The sequence below is a fragment of the Caretta caretta genome, chromosome 4, assembly GCF_965140235.1.
Source record: "Caretta caretta isolate rCarCar2 chromosome 4, rCarCar1.hap1, whole genome shotgun sequence".
In the NCBI taxonomy this organism is placed as follows: domain Eukaryota; kingdom Metazoa; phylum Chordata; order Testudines; family Cheloniidae; genus Caretta; species Caretta caretta.
Window position 1 is genome coordinate 76504073 of NC_134209.1, and position 21885 is coordinate 76525957.

At 39.9% G+C, this 21885-nt stretch overlaps 1 protein-coding gene across 6 annotated transcripts in view; it reads right to left on the minus strand.

Annotated features, from left to right (window-relative positions):
* NPY1R (neuropeptide Y receptor Y1) overlaps positions 1-21885 on the minus strand; it is a 108447-nt gene that overhangs the window by 83379 nt on the left and 3183 nt on the right. The window contains exons 1-4 of one of the 6 annotated variants that reach the window (XR_007356325.2): positions 16710-16989; positions 11425-12273; positions 10752-11295; positions 5697-6087 (exon numbers count right to left, since the gene is read on the minus strand). Coding sequence is in view for 5 of the 6 variants with exons in the window: in XM_048847600.2 (XP_048703557.1) it covers positions 10837-11295; positions 11425-12153 (1188 nt within the window). In the remaining variant the exon portion in view is untranslated. Of the gene's footprint in view, positions 1-5696; positions 11296-11424; positions 12274-14390; positions 14498-16709; positions 16994-21185; positions 21307-21885 lie in introns of those variants that run through there. The other 5 variants (XM_048847600.2, XM_075127785.1, XM_048847601.2 and 2 more) reach the window with 5 other exon arrangements.

Sequence of the window (21885 nt, forward strand, 5' to 3'; positions counted from 1 at the left end):
TGCTTTGTAAACCCTAACTTTTGCTCTTCAGTTCCCAGACTCCCTGGAGGAGCGTTCCGCTGCAGTATCCAGGCCCTCTCACTGGACACTCACAGAAATTACAAAGACTGCTATCTCCAGAGAGGCAGTTTAGACACCAGCCTGTTAGCTCAACACACTTTACTATTATATATTGCACTGAGATGAACTTAAAATAAAACCAGGACTAAATGTATTAATAAAGAATAAAGATTCAAGTGATACTAAGCAAAGTTAAAAAAATCAGAAAATTGTCATAAATAAAATAAAAGTATAATATGATTTCTAGAGGCTACAACTTTACAGACTACAATCTTTGTCTAGGGTGGTTTTCTCACCTAAAGCCTCCTCTCAGAATCAGAAGGCCTTCCTGGGCCAGGATCCAGCTTTCATGGATGCAAAGACCACTGATCTCTTTGTTCCCTCAAAGATGGATAACAAAATATCTTTTGTGCTTATAGTTCCCCAAAAATCATTGTTTTGATCCCAGAGACAAGACACCCCCTTGTGGCTTTGGTTTCTCATGATGGTTTCATATCCCCCAGTCAACCCGGCTTTTCCTGATGACTTATTGCAAATGGGGCTTCTTTTGGTCTTGTTTTCACAATGCTTCAGTTATCTCTCTGCCACTAATATAAATATCTTTCCTCCTGTCTGGAAGAAAACCATTCTCTCTTTGTTTGGTTACAGATTTTAAAGCATAATATCAGTGAGTATCCTTAATTTCTCATATAATGTTAATACACACATTTCACAATGATATGAGTGACCAGGATATTACCAGCTTTCATTAAATACCTTACAAGACAGTCTTTATAGATAAATACTATGACAGCAACATGTTAGGTCCAGTGAGTTTGTCAGGCCTGATAGAAGTTGCTGACACAGAGTAGTGAACCGCCAATAGGCCTCAGTATCACAGGACCAGCCTGTAATCTAAAGATCTTGCTAAACCAATTAGTAATGTAAGAAGCCATTCAGGTATTGAATATTTATTTTAATGGGGATTTAATTATTGGCAGTGCTCAAGCCATATTAGGAAAACAAGAAGAATAATCTCTCAAAAATTGTTATGAAGACTCAACAACTTCTTTAAAAGCTATTTAAGATAAACACACTCTAAAAATCATTGAATTTTTGAAAAAACAGTTTTAAGAACCATAAGTTTTAAGTTTAAATTTAGAAGGAATATCTCAGAAAATGGACTGCATAAAAAAAGAGTTAAAACTCTAAACTTAAAGTTGTCTGAGAATCTCTCACCACAAAGACAAAGGAACTATAACTGCCAAGAAAGAATTACAATCCCAATGCATACATGCATTAATAAATTATATATTCATAAGATAAAGAGGCTTTTAAGGATAACCTATGAAAGTACTGAGCCAATGAACAGAAATCAACTTGGAGTCTAAACAAACCTGAAAGTGGCTTTTCTATAATTTCAAGCGAATAGGAAGTAGAATGGTATAAAACTCTGAAGTGGGTACCTCCACACACACACACCCTCTGCTACCCTGCTTAAACAGCAAGCATGCCACAAGTCATCCTGTCCATCTCTACAAGCAAGCTACTACAGAGACCTAACAAGAACAGAGAGGACTAAAGAAGAAACCAATTCTAGGAAAAGCGCCCCAAAACTTTAACATGGATTGGTGAAAGAAAATTAACTAAAACACTGGATTAGATTTTAAAACTCTTGTAATCATTTTGTTTAGCTATGGAAATTCTGTTGTAACTTAAAATGCTAACAGTTTCTCCTGTTAATCAACACATGGTTAGACTAGGTATTCCTGGAGAGGAGACAGGGCTAACCATTGGCAAACCAAGAAATTGCAGATTTAAGTTTCTTAATACTCATAATTGGCTTGTCTTGAAGATCCTTAAATGGCTTCCTCTAAGTAACTGATTTAAATATTTTCTTAGATTTCATAAGATTGTTTATTTTGCCCAATTATAAACTGGCTGGTTGTTAATAACAACAAGACAGGTATCACCTGCCCTTAAACACATTATTTTGTCCATACATAAACAATTTTAAGTATCTAGTAAGAAACTAAGACTAAATTGACAATAACTTTGGGAAACAATATACTTTGGTCTTAATTTACCAAATGAAGTACATCCTGATTTCACTTTTAAATGTGAAATCTCTTCTAAAAGTTCTCTACAAAGAGGCATATAGAAGAGATTGTAACAGAACTAACCAGTTTATCAGTTGTGTTCTGTAATTTGTTTTGTATTGTTTAATGGTTTCTTTTCTTTTCTTTAATAATAAATAGCATGGTTAATAAGTGTGGTTATACTGCATATCATGGTGTCCCCTAAGGTATGCAAAAGAATTTCTGTGACTAAAGTAGTGGGACTCACATCTCTGAGATAGTTTTATAAATAACCTTCATTAATTATTTCATCTTTTTATTTTGGTTTTCCTGGTTTGGCAGTAAGAGAAACACGTACTAAGAGCTGGCCCACCATTTCTTGATTCTCTGGACTAAATAGTTTTAGTATTTTTTAAAGTAAAACTACTTGGCTTGCAACAATTTAAAATTACCCCTTTCTACCCCACATAAGTATACAAGCTTCTCCATTAGGTGAAAGATTTATAAAGCAAAAGGACCACATGTAAAGAATCTTAAAATAAAACGAGGAAGAGAATGGAACATGTTAGTAGATACATTTTGTCTCCAAAATGAGATTCAGCCATCAAACCCCCAATAGCATTTCCACAGAAATAACCAACCTCACGGTCAATATATTGAAACACTTGTGGCATAAGGAATACTCAACACAGAAACCTGAGGCTCCTCCAAGAAACACCTTTTCACAGACATCAGCAATAAAAGTAAAAAAGAGCTACACCGCATCAGTGAGAATAAGAACAAGGGAGATTTAAGGTGGCCAGGGCTCTGCTCCTGCCATAAAATAGTTTGCCCTCACCCTGTAGAAGTGAAAGAAACTGAACTCAATGTTTTGCCAGTGTCAAGGGCTGCACTGTAGAATATACTTTTCTGCTAATGCCAAAATGGTTTTTTTCTTTGGCCTTGGTAATGAGATCCAGGTAAACCTGAGATGCAAAGTTGTAACAGGTTATCAGTTGTCTTGCCTGGCAGTTGTGAGGATCTCTCTCTTTTTTAAAATGGTGTAACAGAGAAATGTAATTGTTAGAGGTCACTGCTTGGGCATGCTTTCCAATGCCCCACCAACCATTTATATGACAGCTTGCTGGCCTCAATTAGTGCTTGATTCTGCCCTCAAATCTTCATATACATATTTCAAAAAATGCAATAATTAATGATTAACTGTTGTTCTGCTGTTTTTCTTCTGTCTTTCAAAATGTATGTTATGTCAGATATATCTGTTCTTGTTTGAAGATCTCCAAAATTAGTAGTAGACTGATTGGGCATTGGAGATTTCAGCGTAAATTACACCCATGCAACAGTCTGAAACAGACATATCTGGCATACATTTCTGAGGGCAGTGTGGATCTGTGAAATCTGCTCATAGCCTGATATGCACATGGAAAATAAAGTGTTGTGATAAACAGGAATTCTCTGTGCTGAACTGATCCTGCCATGCCTGGGTTTTACAAACACATGACACAGTATAAGGCCCATTCAGGAAAGCATCCCTTCCCAGAACAGAACTTAAGTGCAACATATTGACCACCTTAACCCTGTACCTTCTTTAATTTTTTAGCTTACATAAGACCACTAGTGCTATTTTTTAACAAAAATGTCATTTAATATGTATCAGCATCAGCAACAGGCAAATTAGAGCATAAAAGATGTGAGTTGGTTATAGTTTTTTCCTTTCTTAAATTACATGACATCCCAAAACATTTGGACTTCAGTAAAACTGATGCAAAGAAGAACATATCTTCCTTTCAAACACACACTGGTAATGACTCAGTACTTGTCTTTTCACCTTAGAGAGGCAAAAACTGAATATCAAATAATTTAGACATGAAAAGAACATGGTAGATCAGTCATGATTTTGATCTATATCCTTTAGCCGAGAAAAAGACTGTCAATGCAACTTATCATTTGAGTATAATTTAGCATCTCTTCCCTCTACACCCCCTCCATCCAGCCAAATTCCTTTCAACTGCATAAATCAGAGGTGTTATCTGAGAGCACGTTCTGTACTGTAATATATACTGTAAAAATGAGAAAGGTAAAATCCATATTTCTTATTTCTTCCATTCACCGCAAACCAGCTGGTTAGAGTCTCTACTGTTAAAAACTAGAAAAGGACCTGAAGAAAAGCCATGGATCAAAACATCCTCAGGCTTTGGACTCCAGATCCAACTCTAGATCCAAAGTTTATGACTTGAACTTACCTGTATAAAAGGCTGAAACTAAACCCAAGAAGCAAATCCTTATGATATTTGGGACAGATCTGGGGCCCTGATTCACTAGTCCATTCCTATTCAGCAAAGCAGTTAAGAAAATCTTTAACTTTAAGCATGTGCTTAAGTCCCATTGACCTCAGTTAGAGCGATTTGCTGAATCAGGGCCTTACTGAACAGGGCTGGATTAAAGCATGTGCCCAAACGTTTTGCTGAATTGGGGTCTAGATACAGGTCAAGATCCAGACTTTGCTGGTAGAACTCATTCCTACTAAAAACCCTGGTTATAAACAGGGTCAATATTTATCAAGAATTTTCTTCTTTTAAAAAAAACTGATGTTAGAACAAGAGGTGCAATGGCAAGTTAGTTGTGGGTGGGTAATTTATTTTACTTAAAATGTTGACATTTTATATAGAAGTTGATCATTTCTACTAGATGCTGATCATACATCCTGAACTGGAATTAGCTGATATTCATCTTCCATGGCATCTTCAGCATATGTCCCACCATGGCACTTCATGGAAGTTCTGTAATAATTTTTAAGTAAAAATATTTATATACAGGATCAAGGTGGAAGGGATCTGGTTCCTCCTCACTAACAATAGTAGTAGTAGGATCTCAAGCAGCTTCTTTGTATTGGTGATTGATCCTAATGGCCAGCTGAAAAGCTTTTGAACATCATTCAGCAAGGCATTTAAACACATGTTGAACCTTATGCTCAGGAGTTCCATTGACTTCAATGATGTGTAAGTGTCTTGCTGAATTGGGCCATTATCGTAAGATGACAGGATCAGCACTGGACACTCAAGCCACTGGCCTTCTGAATGGTCGGTCCTGAACATAATTAGCAAATATCCCAGGTCAGATGGGTCCAGTTATGTAGGAAATTTTTTTCCCCAGGTTTAAACATAATTTTCAGAGATGGATTCAAAGGGATTAAAAATCAGGGGAATTGTTTTAGTTTTTTTAATTGTAACCATAAAATACAGTCCTTAGTTAAAGGCCTCATATAAGATTACTTTCCATCACACCAACAGTAGGTGTTAGCCTAGAAACAAATAAATCAATTATTCCTTTTATATCTTCATGTAGTCCTTCTTTATGAAGACACAAAGGCTGTAGATCAGAATGCACAATAACAAGTATTTTGAAAATGAGGAATATGGGACTATTAATCTGAACACAGATAATTATTAACATGGTAACCACATATGGTAATATTTTATCTGCTATCAATCATAAAAATACTGAATGTTAAAAAACAAAAGCAAAATGTTTGTTGCTGTAGGGACAGGAATCTAAGATAATGTAAATGACCAAACAAAGGGAGGCTATTAGATTTTTATTAAATAATTCAATGTATCATTTAAGGCTGTAGTTTGGATTTGTATGTACCATACATAAATGAATAAGTAATAAGAATGCCATATTGATTCCTCTCTCTCTCTCTCTAAAACATTCTACCTGGCTGGAAGTCAGAACAAAAGCAATTTTCACAGAGTTTTGTATAGAAGTCAGGATAGGTTGTGGGTTACAAGTGGACAGTACCACACAATAAAAAAACTAATCTCAAAATTGTGTGATTGTTGCTTTGGTAAATGTGAAACTAAATGTGAAACTGTGGAATTCATGTGGACAACATTACCTTGGATGAATGGCTCTCATACAAGGGAACTTGGCTGGTACAGGATGAGGGAAGTAGCAGTACAGGGAAGGAAATCTGAAAATGAAGAACAGGATCAGTGATTTGCCAGGTGGCGGGGAGGGGTCGTCTCTTGCTAGCATTGGGGGACCCTGTTGTCAAAATATTGACATGAAAGTGAAGGTGAATGTTAGGATAATCTATGAGGAAATGTTTAAAAACCTGGGTGTGGTTTGTCTTGAGAAAATAAGACTGAGGGGCGGGCAAATAGTCTCCACATATGTTAAGGGCTGTTATAACATGGACAGTGGTCAACTGTTCCCCATGTCCACTGAAGGTGAGACAAGAAGAGATTGGCTTAATCTGCTGCAAGAGAGATTTAAGTTATATATTAGGGAAAATGTTTTAACTATAAGGGTATTTAAGCTCTGGAACAAGCTTCCAAGGAAGGTTGTGGAATCACTGTGATGGGAGGTTTTTAAGAACAGCTTAAATCAACACCTGTCAGGGATGTTCTATGTTTTCTTGGTCTGACTCAGCATGAGGATGTACTAGATGACCTCCTAAGATCTCTTCCAGCCCTACATAAAAATACTCTGAAGAGTAAAGATTTTGCCTTTGAAATGCCCTAGCAGGTGTTCAGGCATTAGCAAACACATTGTCCTAAATGAGGAACCTTCTCATGCCCATAATTCTCTCTGCAATGTCTTCACTTCCCTCCACCATTCCAAATAACAAACTGTACTGTTAATATATGTTGTTCCTGAAAAATATACTGGGCTATATCCTCGGCTGAAGAGTACACAGCGCTTCTTGGGGAAGGAAGGGGGAAGAGTTCAAAGGTGACCTGATGCTAGGCTGGCTGTTCACCAGGCTGGCTCCCAGGTATAAGACATAAGACCAGCCATACTGGCTCAGACCAATGGTCCATCTAGTCCAGTGTCCTAGCTTCTGACATTGGCCAATGCCACGTGCTTCAGGAGGAATGAACAGAACAGGCAATCATCAAGTGATCCATCCCCTGCCATCCATTCCCAGCTTCTGGCAAACAGAGGCTAGGGACACTTCAGCGCAGGGCTTTGCATCCCTGCCCATCCTATCTAATAGCCATTGATGGACCTATCCTCCATGAACTTATCTAATTCTTTTTGAACCCTGTTAAAGTCTTGACCTTCACAACATCCTCTAGCAAAGAGTTCCACAGATTTACTGTGTGTTGTGTGAAGAAATACTTCCTTTTGTTTGTTTTAAACCTGCTGCCAACTAATTTCATTTGGTGACCCAAACTTCTTATGTTATGAGAAGGAATAAATAATATTTCCTTATTTATTTTCTCCACACCAATCATGATTTTATAGACCTCTATCATATCCCCCCTTAGTCATCTCTTTTTCAAGCTGAGAAGTCTCGGTCATACTATTCTCTGCTCATATGGCAGCTTTCCATCCCCCAATCATTTTGTTGCTCTTTTCTGTACCTTTTTCCAGTTCTGAGATATCTTTTTTTCCAGATGGGGTGACCAGATCTGCATGCAATATTCAACATGTGGTTGTACCATGGATTTATATAGAGGCAATATGATATTTTCTGTCTTATTATCTATCCCTTTCCTAGTGATTCCGAACATTCTGTTAGATTTTTTGATTGCTGCTGCACATTGAGTGGATGTTTTCAGAGAACTATCCACAATGACTCCAAGATTTCTTTCTTGAGTGGTAACAGCTAATAATATAGACTTCATCATTTTATGTATTGTTGGGATTATATTTTCCAATGTGCATTACTTTGCATTTATCAGCACTGAATTTCATCTGCTATTTTGTTGCCCAGAACACCCAGTTTTGAGAGATCCTTTTGTAGCTCTTCACAGTCTGCCTGGGACTTAACTATCTTGAGTAGTTTTGTATCATCTGCAAATTTTGCCACCTCACTGTTTACCCCCTTTTTTTCAGATCATTTATGAATATGTTGGACAGTACTAGTCCCAGTACAGATCCCTAGGGGACACCACTATTTACCTTGCACCATTCTGAAAACTTACCATTTATTCCTACCCTTTGTTTCCTATCTTTTAACCAGTTACTGACCAATGAGAGGACCTTCCTTCTTATCCCAGGATAGCTTTCTTTGCTTAAGAGCCTTTGGTGAGGTATCCTGTCAAAGGCTTTCTGGAAATTTAAACAGACTATATCCACTGGATCCCCCTTGCCCACATGCTTTTTTATCCCCTCAAAGTATTCTAGTAGATTGCTAGAACAGTTATAAGACAGCTGTCATTTATACACACTGACAACAGTCTCAAGAGGCTGTTACAGTCCTCAGGGATTGCTTTGCTTTGTTCATAAGTCCTACACCAACCACAAGGAAGGGTTGGCATAGGAGCTGTTACCTCCATAGGTGCTGGAACTAGGTGTGCTGGGGGTGCTGCCGCACCCCCTGGCATGAAGTGGTTTCCATCATATACAAGGTTTGCAGTTTGGTTCAGTGGCTCTCGGCACCCCCACTATACAAATTGTTCCAGCACCCTGGGTTACCCCACTTTCCTATTTGCATCACAGGCAATAATAGCTTTAGAGTTGCTTTGCGCTAGTGGAGCCAAACACAGAGGAAACTGTATAAACATCTCCTGCAGGTACATGAATATGTTAGTTTGCCAAATACTTTTGTCTCCTGCCTTCTGTATGGTTACAAGAAAGTGTTTGTTTTTTTTAATGGGAAAAACAAGGATGGATTTGCCAGTCATGCTCTGTTTCTCCCTGTGAGAATGTTTACTCCAATTCATGGCATTTATCACAGAAGAAAGGGGAAATATTAATAGAAGCCCATTGTTAAACTATTAGCAATGTCTCACCAGAGATGACCACAGAAAAAAGGAAAAACATACAAAACACAAAAGTGGCCAAACTCCTAAAACAAAATTTTCTCTTCTGGATACAATATATATGTACAGTAGTTGTCTCATTACTCTCATCGCCCTCATAATAACATTCCCAAATTTTAAGAAATGATCCTAAAATAAAGAGATACATGAAATTATAATAGCACAAGGACACACTGTTACCTTAACATTCTATATAATACATTATTTATAAGACTGCACAAGGCACAGCATTATTTTTTGACTTTTGAACACTGGCAAAATAAAATATTTTCATATCTTAATCATTTATTCCTATCAAATTTTGAGTATATTAAATTCAACATCATACTTAGAGATCCTTTATGTTTAGAGATGCCAGGCCTAATTTCCATGTGTGCTATACTTACATTACACATACTTTTAGGCCCTTTTATACTGCCAAAATAGTTTCAAGGAATCTTAGTGTAAACAAGAATCAGGTCTATTCTTTGTATTAAACAAGCTGATTACTTGTATAGGCACTGACTTAGACAGAAAAGTACTTTATGGCATAGATTCTCTGCTAGATATTGTTGTAGTTCCATTTACTTCAGTGGAGCTATGTAGATTTTCATCAGCAGAGGATCTAGCCCTGTATGCCTATATTCTGGAGATTTATAGCTGAGAAACCTTTTAACAAATGTAATAATTCAGAGAACTGTATTGTGGACATTTGGGCAAATAATGAGTGGCTTCCACGGGTGAAAACACCATTGATCAACAGATGGAATGGGTGTATGGCAGCCAAATGTGCCAACAAAAATTTCAAGCCAAATTATGCCCTCCTTTACAATGGTGGAAATCTGGATCAACTCCTTCATTGTGTTGGAGAAAGTCCAGAAATACATCATTGTATCTGATGGAAGAATACAGCTCTACATTATTAATATAGACTAGTAAAGTAATTACTATTAAAATTTCAGATAGCCAGGACCACCATATATTTTTACTAGTGGACCTGATTTCCAAAGTATTCTTTGAAGGTGAAATTCCACCCTGTGCAGAGGGCTGGCTCTTAAACACCACTTAGGTCCTCAAAAAAGGGTGTAAGTAGGATTTAAATGGTGTGTATGTCTTGGGTTAGAGGCAAACTTCACGCTAACAGCCTGATTCCCTCAGATGTTAGCAAATGAAAATGTTAAATTTTGGTTTTTCAATGAAAAAATTGTTCACATTATTAAATCTAGCTGTAATATGTTAGGATCAAATTCAAAGACAAGATTAAGAGCCAAATTCTGCTAAAAGTTACACTGGTGAAAAGCTGGAGTAACTCCATTGCACTCAGTGGAATTACTCTGGATTTTCACTAGTGTAAATAAGAACAGAAATTGGCCCTTAATTCTTTCTTTGATCCTAATTGATTAAAGCACAAATTATCTCTATCAACAATGCATATGCATGTCACCATTTAATTTAATCTGTGGCTTTGTGAGGGAGTCATTCTTGTCTGATTATTCCAGCAAATGGGGTTTTATTTAATACTGCTCTAAAACTGGATTTAAAAAATAAAACTCTTCAAATCAGAGTGATCTAATTTTATGCCAGACTAGATGTCTTCTTTAGTGATAGTCTCATTCAGACCACTGTTGTTTCCGATGGATTTGCATATATTCACACTGCTGAAAAAATATTCCTTTTTGATAAATACAATAGATAAATCTTAGTACAGACATGCATACCTGTGCAACTCTGATGAAAACCCTAAATAGAAGCAGGTCCAACAATGTCTTATAGTATGATTCAAATATAACTACTGTGAATATTAAATCAGCAATCAGGGGAAATGCACAGCATATAATTTCAAAGTGACACAAGAATTCCTTAAAAAAAGAAAAATCATTACCCATTTTGTTACAAATTTGTGCTTTTCCTTGGGCCCATATCACCTGTGACCACACTGACAACACTTTGGGTTGGATGTGGGGGGGTTATATTTTTTCATCATAATCATTATTTATTTTTTTAAATGCTACTGGGCTTGCTTGCTTCAAAGAGGTCTTTGAAATATCTGTTTGCATGGTGGACATAGCTATAGTTTCATAATCGTCATCCCTGGAGCGAATATCACAAAAATGAAAGAAAAACTGCAAGTCCCTCTGGAAGTTCTTGTTGAGGAATCCATAAAAGATAGGGTTCACACAGGTAGAGATCATGGCTGTGAGGTGACAAATCAAGAACAATACATTGTGGCTGCAGGTGGCAGCGGGCAGAATTTCATGATTCCAGTCAAACACAATATTAAAAATGGTAAGAGGTAGCCAGCAGACTGCAAATGCAACCACAATAGAGATCAGCATGATGTTGATCCTTTTGGTTTCAGTGGATCTGTATTTATTATCTCGCATCTTGTCCATCATGTTGTTCCTTCGTTTTAAGCGTATGTATATCTGCAGAAAACAAAATTCAACAACAACAAAGAAAAATATAGAATCATTTAGCCCAGAAGCAATTCTTTACAAGGACAAACAGAAATCAGACAGAAATAAGGAGAGATCATAAAATAGATTCTCTCTTACCTTTAAGTAGCAAATAAATATAAAACAAAGTGGTCCAAAGTACTGTATCACCAACAGAGCTGTGGTATAAGAAAGCCTGATAGTGTCCAAAGGAAACAAGTCCAAGCACACATATTTGTCCTTATATTCATCGATTGTTATATTTTTGAAGGGTTCATCAGTTAATACATGATAAACCAGGAAAGGCAAGGAGGAAGCCACGGCTAGAATCCAGATGGCAGCAACCCCTAGGTAGGCATGTCTGTTATTCGGCCTCCATCCTCGAGGGTTGATGATCAGCTGATGGCGTTCAATCGCGATGAGGACCAAAGAGAAAACCGAGACTGTGATTGAGACACACTGCACAAAAGGATTCAGCTTGCACATGGCCTCCCCGAAAATCCAGTGGTCCATTAAAGTGTATACAAAGGTGAAGGGCAGACACATGATGGTCATTAGAAGGTCTGAGAAGGAAAGATTGACAATAAGGATGTTGGTAACATTGCGCATCTCCTTCTGTTTTAAGATTATGATAATTAAGGCCAGATTTCCAGAGACGCCAAGAATGATCACAGCCCCATAAACCAGAGCCAAGGTGAAGACCATGGCCAATGGCATGTGGCAATCTTCATCTTGGAAGTGTATGATTCTGGAATTCTTCTCTGAAAAGTTCAGATGCATGGACTGATTCCCAGCAGAGGAAAGAAATGATGTGTTCATATTGTTGAAACTTGGGTCCATGCCCTGCATTGGTCTCGACTGCACTGAGTTTCTTCCGAATGGTTTCAGAAGCTCAAAATGTTCTCATCACTCAAGCAGCGGGATCTCACCAAAAGCTGTCACTTCGTTTCCTTGATAACCTTGTACAATCTGCGAAGGGAAAAGAGCACATGTGTTTATTTTTGATCATTTTAATGGCGCCATAACTTTATGGTGCTAAGGAAGCGGATATGAGCATGGAGAGAGATTGGCCCTTCTTTCGGCAGGACAGGGTATGTGAGTCCTTGTTCATAACCCTCGAAACAGACCAAGTGGTCTCAGACAGTAAGCATGCTCCCCACAACAGAACTGGTTTTACAGACTACCCTACATCAAACACTCGCCATGAGGACCCCGTACAAGCAATTCCAATGGAGTATTCTCCACCATTTCAAATGCTTATCCACCTCGGGGCAGCACCCACCCAACTGACTTAGAAATACAGCCAGCAGTGCCACTCGCTCTGGAGCAGAAAGCACCAAGGAAGGTGAGAAGAAGACTTGCCCGTAAGCAGAACGGACGACCCGAGAAGAATTTTCATCAGCACCACGGACAGACCAAAAAGCAGGCCGAGATTCAGCATGCGGAAGAGCAGGACGATGAGTATCTGTACGGAGCAGAGCTGTCCTGCTGCGAATAGACTCCAACGGAGAAGTCATTTCCCTGCGCCCTGCATCCCGAGCCTTAAATTCTCAATGAAGAATATAGGCTGATTTCTCTCTTATATGACTTGACGGCACGTGGAGCTGGAAGAGTTTCCCAGCTGGTGGGTTGCACCCAACGCTAGGAAGCAGACAAGTCCTTTAGACATACGCATGAGAATGCATTAGGAGGAGGGCGCTTGATCACGGGGGAAGGACACGTATGGTCTTAACTTATGCTAAATATAACCGAAAGTATAACAGGGACAATCGTTTCAGAGGCGGAACAGAAGCAGACGTACATTGTCCTTCTAGTTTCATGTCACGCGTTTGCCAGCCAGGATGAAGAACTGTCGAAAGGGGGACTGGAACAATGTGGGTGGGCCAACGCAAATCAGGAGTTTCACAATCTTTCCCTTGAATGTAGTTGCCTCTCCAGGCCTGGTGACATGAGTTCTTTCTCTGAGTGTGCCAGCGTGAGCCTGCTTTGTGCCGAGCTGAAGAACTGTTTAGATGAGAATGAGCGCGTGCTGCTGACAAACTAGAAAGTGAGGATGTAGGTATAGTGTCAAGGTCGTAATGGAGGCAAGGAGGAATTTCTGTTTGTATAAGCGACTCTGGCTATAAGACAAGGCTAGACGGAGAAGACGACCATTTTAAGGGATTCTACATCCCCTCCATTCTGGGGCTTCAGAGGAGAAAAAGGGATCGCTCCCAAACCTACAGCCCTCAGCCATACCCACCTCTCACCCTTCCCAAGCATCAACCATTTTCAGTCGAATTATTCCCCCAAAGCTTTTTTAAAATAGAATGGTTGTCGTGAAACGGTTTCCGTGGTTAACTGTCTTCGCCACAGGGCTGTGGGGTTTAGGAGGAGATTGATTCACTGCTAAACAGCAGCGCAAGCAGTTCTGCGAAATGCCTGGCCCCTTAGCCTGCGTGCTCTGCCATTACTGTGATCTTAATCCTACACTTCTTCACGTGCAAAAGGAAGCTGTATCACTAAAACTGAGGGAGGAAGAAAGGGGGGTTAATGGATCCTAATCTATGCTAGGAGAGTACATGTGCGCGCAATGTTTGTAATCGCTCTCCAGATTGTGGAAGTCCACCATGCCGAGAATGTAAATAGAGACTGGAAGGCGAATTACCAAAATTAAGGTCTAGATCCCGCGCCCCTGACTCAGAGGAAATTCTTTATTGGAGACGATGAGAAGTTTTGCCTCAGTAGGAAGTGCGGGATACAGAAGGAAGGAAGAAAGAAAGAAAGCTCCATTATGTTACGAAATATTTACAAGTGAGAGAGAGAACAGTTGCCGATAGTTCACTATCAAAACAAGTGACATCTAACACACGACAATCATGTCGTTGACAAAGTGAGCTCAGTTTACGACCGATTGAACCTTTAACCCTTACATTCTTTTAAATATGTTTCTTATGATCTATTCTGTTGTTTTCTCAAATTGGCATGTGTTTAATGGCATCTCTCTTATTTTAACAAAGCTATTCAGCTATAAAATACGAAGGACAAGCCCAATCTGACATAAGTAAACAGTGATGAAAAAGTTACTGCAAAACATAGTTCCTTACCTAATTGATTTTCTACTGTTGACCGGCTGGTCACTAACGTGCCGCTGACATTGGGTCAAAGGCAAATCAGCAACTCTGATCACTTTAATCTCAGACAGAAGTGCTATCTAGCAGAGAAGAACAAAGGGCGGGGGAAGGAAAGAAAATAAAAAAGCAAAAATTAAACAGTTTGCCAAAAAAGAGGGGGGGGGGAGCGATCAATATTTACCTATGCAACACAAATAGGTATGTTTAAATAAGCCCCTCCTTCGCAAAAGCTGCAGGCTATTAAATCACAGAAACTCAGGCATGTGTGTTGGGGGAGGGGAAAGAAGTCTACAAGAAACTGACACACCTCAGCTACAACCTGCAGTTAGCAGCGGTCTTGTCCAATCTGGAATGTTCCCTTTGCCAAATCTCAGACGCTCTATTTACAATGTTGGATGCTTAACCTCGGAGCTGTAGGAGGGAGTATTGCCAGTTTACGCCATGTTAATGGTTCCTGAATCACAGCTCCATAATGTCGTTGTCACAAATGTGATCTTCAATGAGCATGAAAGCCGCCGGAGCATATATTGCTGAAATCCACTTTATTTTAAGATACCTCCAGGGGGTGAAGTTACTTTAAATGACAGTCGGCATAAATAGTAACTGCAAACACACTAGTAACCACAAACACAGAGATTTAGATAAGTCTTCAGAGGAGGGAGGTTTTCCTCTCACCAGGGAACTGGCCTTACGTCTGTTTGATATATGCTAGGGTTCAGATCCCGTACTCTTCACTCAGACAGACCTGAACGCGTTGCCAGAGTGAGGACTGCAGGACTGGGCCCCAGATAGTCAACAGGAAGATGACAAAAGTGAACGAGGCTCACGCATAAATTAAATCGCAAACTCAGCTCAGCTGGCTTTGTGTTCCATTTCTGCAACGGATTCTCTACAACCATTATTAGCAATACATTCACATTTAAAATCGCTAATTAATGTAGCCAGGCTTTGGTGATTTACATCCACTAGCCAAAGTTTGACTACTTTGATTTTTTCCAGATAGCTTAATAGCAGACGTCCATCCACCTCAGTGTTATCGCTTAATAATATATTTACCACATAGCTTCATCCAGTCTGTCTAATCTCCCCGGTCTATTTGAGGATTTGAAATGCCTCCTGTCACCGTGATATGTAAGGCCCCTAGCCAAACTGCTTTTGTTGTATTTTGTGTTTTAACAGAAAACTGTCTGTGCTGAAAGACAGTAGCACTCCCAAGAACCAGAAGCCGTATTTAGAAGTATTTAGTGCCGGCAACGAGGACTTCATGAATTATCTACTCCCAGTAGTATGACTTTGCCGTGACCTGCTGAAAGACAGGACTGGTTTTGCTGTAAACATTAACTACATTTTCATGTCAACAGCAGAGGTCGTACAACTCCACGTACGCTGGGACTTCAGTAGGTTTCCTCGGGTGGAGGTACAGGCTGGAGGAATGTGTTCTCTCCTCCCCGTTCTCCAATCAAGAAAGGCACTGGGATAATAAACTCAGCCACAGACTCAGACCTCGCCGCAGCGCCTTGTTCGGTGTCACTTTTCTTTTTGTGGCGCTACAACGGCTCGAAAGGGGAAATGCCGATGCTCCTTATTCTCGATAGAGAAGCCACCAGAGTCTCCAGCCCCCAGATCGCCCCCTGGGATCGGATTAAAGGAAGCTGTGTTTGCTGTGCGATTGTGACTCCCTCCCTCCTCATCTCTCCAGCAGGGATTGCATGAAGATAGGCGGGGAGGGGTAGCAGATGAAGTTGACAGTGACCGCGCTTGTCTTTCCCTGACAGCTCATCAGCTGGAGAAGACACCGGTTTACCCTCTCTGTGCTCAGGCTCCCCCCGGCTTTAAAACAAAAGGATCCCCGGAGAGGCTAACCTGTGCTTCTAGGGGTGGGGATGGAGAAATTAAAGGCAGGCAGAAAAAGCACACAGCCCTGCAACGCAACCCAACCCTCCCCCTCCTCGGGATCACACAGACCTCTCCTGCTCTCTCCAAGGATTTGATCCGAAGTTTGATGCTAAGGGATAAAAAGCTGTCACAATGCAAGGCAAGGTGACGGGAAATACCCCGTAAAAACTATTCCAGCCGCTCACAGGGAAGCATACCATACTGTGAGCCCGGACCGACAGGTAACATACCCAAGAGAGACTCCGGACGGTCAGGAATACACCTCTGAATACACCCCTCTCAGCTACACCTGTTCTGTCACCCTGATGAGCCACACAAACATCCGCCTAAAAAGCAGGCGCGCACACCACAAATAAAAATAAAATAAAAACCGAGGAAACCACAAAAGGAACCCACCTTGTAACTGATCTTATCTCCCCCCGTTCCTTTATTTGGTCAGGGTTTGAGCAGAAGAGTGGATGGAGAACAAGGAGCCAGGCGATGTGGAAAACATCCACTGGTATTCCTCCAGCTCTGATCCTAAAGATGGGTGAGGAGAGCTGGAGACACCCCCTTAAAGCTGAACTCCACCTTATCCCAGTTATCACATAGTGTTGCTGTATTGAGCAGATCCTGAAGATCCCAGTGCAAGCACATCACCTTTAAATTATACATCTGGGGGTGGGTTGCCTAGTAATTCTGAAATAAATGCAATTAAGTATGGAAACAAAAGGGGAGGGGAGGTTGCACTGAGAAGAACTTGGGAGGGGAAGCAGTTTGAAATTGCTCTTACAGATTGAACATTGCAACATTTTGTTTGCAAGCCAGTGCCACCTTGTGGCCAAAGTTAAAATGATATTATATAATAGCTGGCTGGAGATGTGGCTGGTAACATGGATTGTGTCAGTTATAAAGTGTTCTGTTGTTGCTTTAAAGCAGCACAACTGGTCTCCACTTTGTTTTGCTCTTGAAAAGTGATTGAACTAATAAGGAGTCCCAAATGTAAACATGACCAATTTCTTTACATTTTGAAATACTAAGAAAGCTAAATGTTTTCTTTAAAGTAGAAACAAGTCAACTAACCAACCACCAAACCTCAAGGAACTATAACTAGTAGTCCTTAGATTCAGTGGATGTATGATTTCCTGCAGATCCATTTCACAGCTGTATGTAGTCCTGCTTTGCCCTAACTTAGCATTTCTCAGATTTTGGTCTGTTGGACCTTCCTGCATGCTGGAACATTGTGAGAACTCATCAGTGGGATGGTTGGGGAATTGGGAAGAGAAATACGCCATGAAAGGGTAGAACTATCCTCATAATATGAAACACAGAAGGGAAAGTTGGAGAACCATTGCTCTAGGCAGCTCCTGCAAGTATTGTAAAAACTCCAGGTTTGACCAGATATTTGAATACAGGATGCACATGGCTAGTTCTGCTCACCTTTCCCACTTCTCACCCCATGAACTCAACAAGAAAGCAATGCTGCTTAAGGGTTGTAGTAGTAACGTGCAAGCCTCAGAACCTGGAAAGTTTTAGGACCCAGTGGAGAGTCTCAGAAAAGTCACACAATTAAACTTGTATTTAATAAAAAAAAAAAATCACTACAACTACCATGTAACTTGCAAACACTGGTGAGTTTCACTGAAGTCTGGAATGACTAGAAAGCTGAGATCCAGGGTTTTCCAGTGATTTAAATTTATTTTCAATACATAAGTCATTGCAGATGTAGCTGCATTAGGATGGCACTCTGTAATTTTTGTGTGACTTGCCTTGTCGAAAAATGTCGAGTAATGATTATTATTATGTTATCATCATTACAGTAGTAATTTCACTACATTAATTAATACAATATTACCAGTAAATGGGAGGCCTGGCTTAGTGCAAGAAGAAATCTGGGACTGGTACGGAGGCTTGTGGCTAAGCTGCACCTACAGCTATAACTGCCAGGAGCCCCCATGTCTCTCAACTGAGCAGAGTAGGGCTGAGCCAGTATTTAGACTGGGAAGCCCAGCTGTTGAAGGGGACATTAGTGCTGGCATTTCCTAGATAGTGCTTTTCTCTCTGAGAAATGGCGCCTTCAGGATCTGTAAACTGAGGGTCTGACTGCTCACCTGGTCATTGAAGAGCCTGTGACACTATTCATAAGAATGGTCAGTGCCAATTTTACAGATTTTTTTAAAAGGAGTGAGAGAGTTGCCAGCCTGAAATGGAAGGGACCAGTTTCTTCTATCTTCCCCTTGTTCCTCCTGCACCAGAAGGCTCCCACAGCTTAACTGCTTCCCTGCAAGGCTCATGCCCATCCTCCCCCACCTTATGGTTATTTAAAAAAATAAATGTAAGCTTTATTGTGTCTTGCACAACCCCAGCACTTTGACTACCAACAGGTGCCAGAGGCATGGGATGAGCCTATTTACACATTCCTAGTTCTGAGTAGTGGTGTTACAGAAATTATATTTGTCTTATCTAAAAGAAATCCCAGCAGTTTCAATTGTATGAGAGACTCTTTGCTTCTTGTTTTCCAATCTTATACTGTATATTGGTACTGTCAGCTGCAATGTTTCACCTCCGAGGTAGCTGCGTTTCAGTGGTACAGGAAGTAATCCATAATACTTTATTTCTATTGAACCTTCCATCCAAGGATCTCAGTGTACTTTATAAACGTGGATGAACCAATCCTCACACCATCTGTTTTGTAGTTGGTGACTATTAGTGTCTTTATTTTATACATGAGAAAACTGAAGCCAACAGAGATTAAAGATTGGCTCCTGCAATGACTGAGTGCTGTGAACTCACAATGAAGTCAATGCAATGGCAGTTCCTGATCCCACCACCATGCTAGTGGGTGCAAGTTTACAAGGCCCTTAAAGGGTTGCCCACTATCACACAGCAAGTTTACAACAGAATTGGCAACAGAACTCAGAATCCTTGAGTCCCAGTCCTGAGTTTTAACTACAAGGCCATCCTTCATCCCATTCCCATATCTACCAAACCATGGCATGTCCAGGTTTAATTAAATAAGATTTGTGCAGTACTTTGGAAGTCCCAAAATATCATTCATTGGAGTACAATCCCAAAGGCCTATAGTACCAAAACTGGTGTTACTGCTTCCCATGTGTTAAGAACCATTGAGTTGGAGCTGTAGTTCTTAACTTCTGTGCCCTACGATATCTTTCAAAGGCAGCTTGTATTGCTAGAACTCTTGTCCTGCCTCGCTTCACAAACCCCACCCCAAGCTTACTCCACATGCTATTTTATTAATTAAATTTAGACTGTAAACTCTACCGGACAGGGACTATTGCTTTCCTCGTTGAAACACCTATTAAACATTTGGGGCACTAAAAAACCCAAAAACAGTAATAATCAGGACTCACTTTATAAAGCAGAGATGTTTTCTTTTCAAACTCATAATATGTGTTGTAAAGTAAATGTTCCATAATATATAGACATAGTATACTTTCCTTATGAAATGAACTCAGACTTTAAAAGTCCTCTTATCCATTCTAACTACATTTCTATAGAGTCAGCACAAATAGCTCTTTCCAGCTCAAACTCCCTGGTTCACAAAGAGGTCAAACAATTCCCCAATAACTCTTTCTTATTGCTAGCCATTGGAAGGACACAAGAATACTGAAAAAACTAAATAACCGAGCAATAGTTCAGTAAAATAATATATTCAGACTTCTCTGGGAGAACATTATCTCCGTACACCAAAGGCACCATGAGCTGCAAACATATTATTGTTTATTTTGTAGTAATGGACTTTTTGCAACAAAACACACAAATGCAAACACCCTACCTAGAAAAACAGTACTGTACAGATAAAATGTAACAACCTTTCATAAAATAATAATTGAACATTGAGGGAGGAGCAACATCTGTTATAGAGCCATTAGGAAAGCAATATTACGAGCTTGCCTGTTGACCAATCCATAAATTATAATCTATTAATAATAATTAATAATAATAATTAATAATAAATTATAATCTATTTGTAAATCTCAAAATATTGTAAAGTCTATATTAAAGAAAAAAACATCAAAATTAAGGTGGTGACACCATCTGACATTTATTTTGTTGAGCTCAGATAGTGCAGCACAAATGTTACACAAACCATCTTTTAGTGCAATATTCAAATTCAATAGGGTGAGTAAAGAGACTCCTGAAGAGTTTTGTGTGATCCCTTTCTATGTACAAAAAAACTGTCTTTGAGGTTGCAATTGTTCTGAATAGAAATGTGACTCTTTGTAAGGATTTTTTAAAGTTTAAGTTTAGTGTTTTCATTTTGCAATAATGAGCATACACTTCTACTTTCACACCTTTGCAAGGTTTTTGTTGCACAACTGTACATTGTTCACATGTAAAGAATCACCTGTACTATTGAACCTGCTCCTGTTACCATTAGAGTGAATCAGGGCTTTGCCGCAGGTTTCACTGGCAGCAGCAGTAAACTCTCTGCTTGAATGACTAAATTATATGCACTCTGTTATAGGACTAAATACTACCCTCTGTTGTCCTGGAGCCCTATTCTCCCCCCACAAGTGACGGAATGATTTAGTTGGGGATGGGTCCTGCTTTGAGCAGGGGGTTGGACTAGATGACTTCCTGAGGTCCCTTCCAACTCTGAGATTCTATGATTCTGTGATTCTATGACCAGGATCTAGAGGTTAGAACTGGATGCCAGCCCGGTGGTTAAAACTGTTGCCCAGCCTACTGAGCAGAGCCAGAAATAGGAACCAGGAGTCAGTGCCAAGGGTCAGAGCTGGAGCCAGGAGACAAGCCAAGGGTCAGAGCAGGGCTGTAGCAAGCTGGAATGAGACAGAAATAAGGCTGGGGACAAGGCAGACACAAGGGGGATCACAGCTGCAGGAATAAGCATTGAGCAGCCAGAAATACCTTCTTATGCTTTATGATGATGCAGACTCATTTAGACTCATCCTTACAAGATCCCACATTTGAGGAAGAAGACTGTGCTGCTAAAAAACAACCACCTGGTTTAACGGGGAAGTGAAGGCACCTGTCAAAAACAAAATAATAAAAATATGTAACAAATGGAATAAAGGGTAAGTTGATAGTCATGAATATGAAGCAGAAGTTGGGAACTATAGCAAATTGCTAAGAGAAGCCAAGGAACACAAGGAGAACTCTGTGGCCAGCAGAGTTAAGGACAACAAGGAGTTTTTAAAAATTAATGGTAACAAAATGAATCCTGACAATGGTGTTGGTCCATTGCTTGATGGATATGATAGAATGGTCAATAATAATGCAGAAAAGGCAGAGGTGTTCAGACATATTTCTGTTCTGTATTTGAGGGGAAAACAGATGATGCAGTTTCATCATATGATCTCATCTTTCCATTCCACTAGTATCTTTGGAGGATGGTAAACAGAAGGTACTAAAGTGGTCTCTGCCATGTGTTATGCCAGTTCACGGTGACACATCCTGACACTGCACAGATGTCACAACTGTAGATCAAAAAGCCACCTTCCCACTGCTGTCCAGGCGCATCCCTAATTGTTTTATATAAGGAAGGAATTTGGCTTACACTGTCTTTTTGGAAAGGTAAGAGAACTGAAATGGAGGCACAAATAACCTG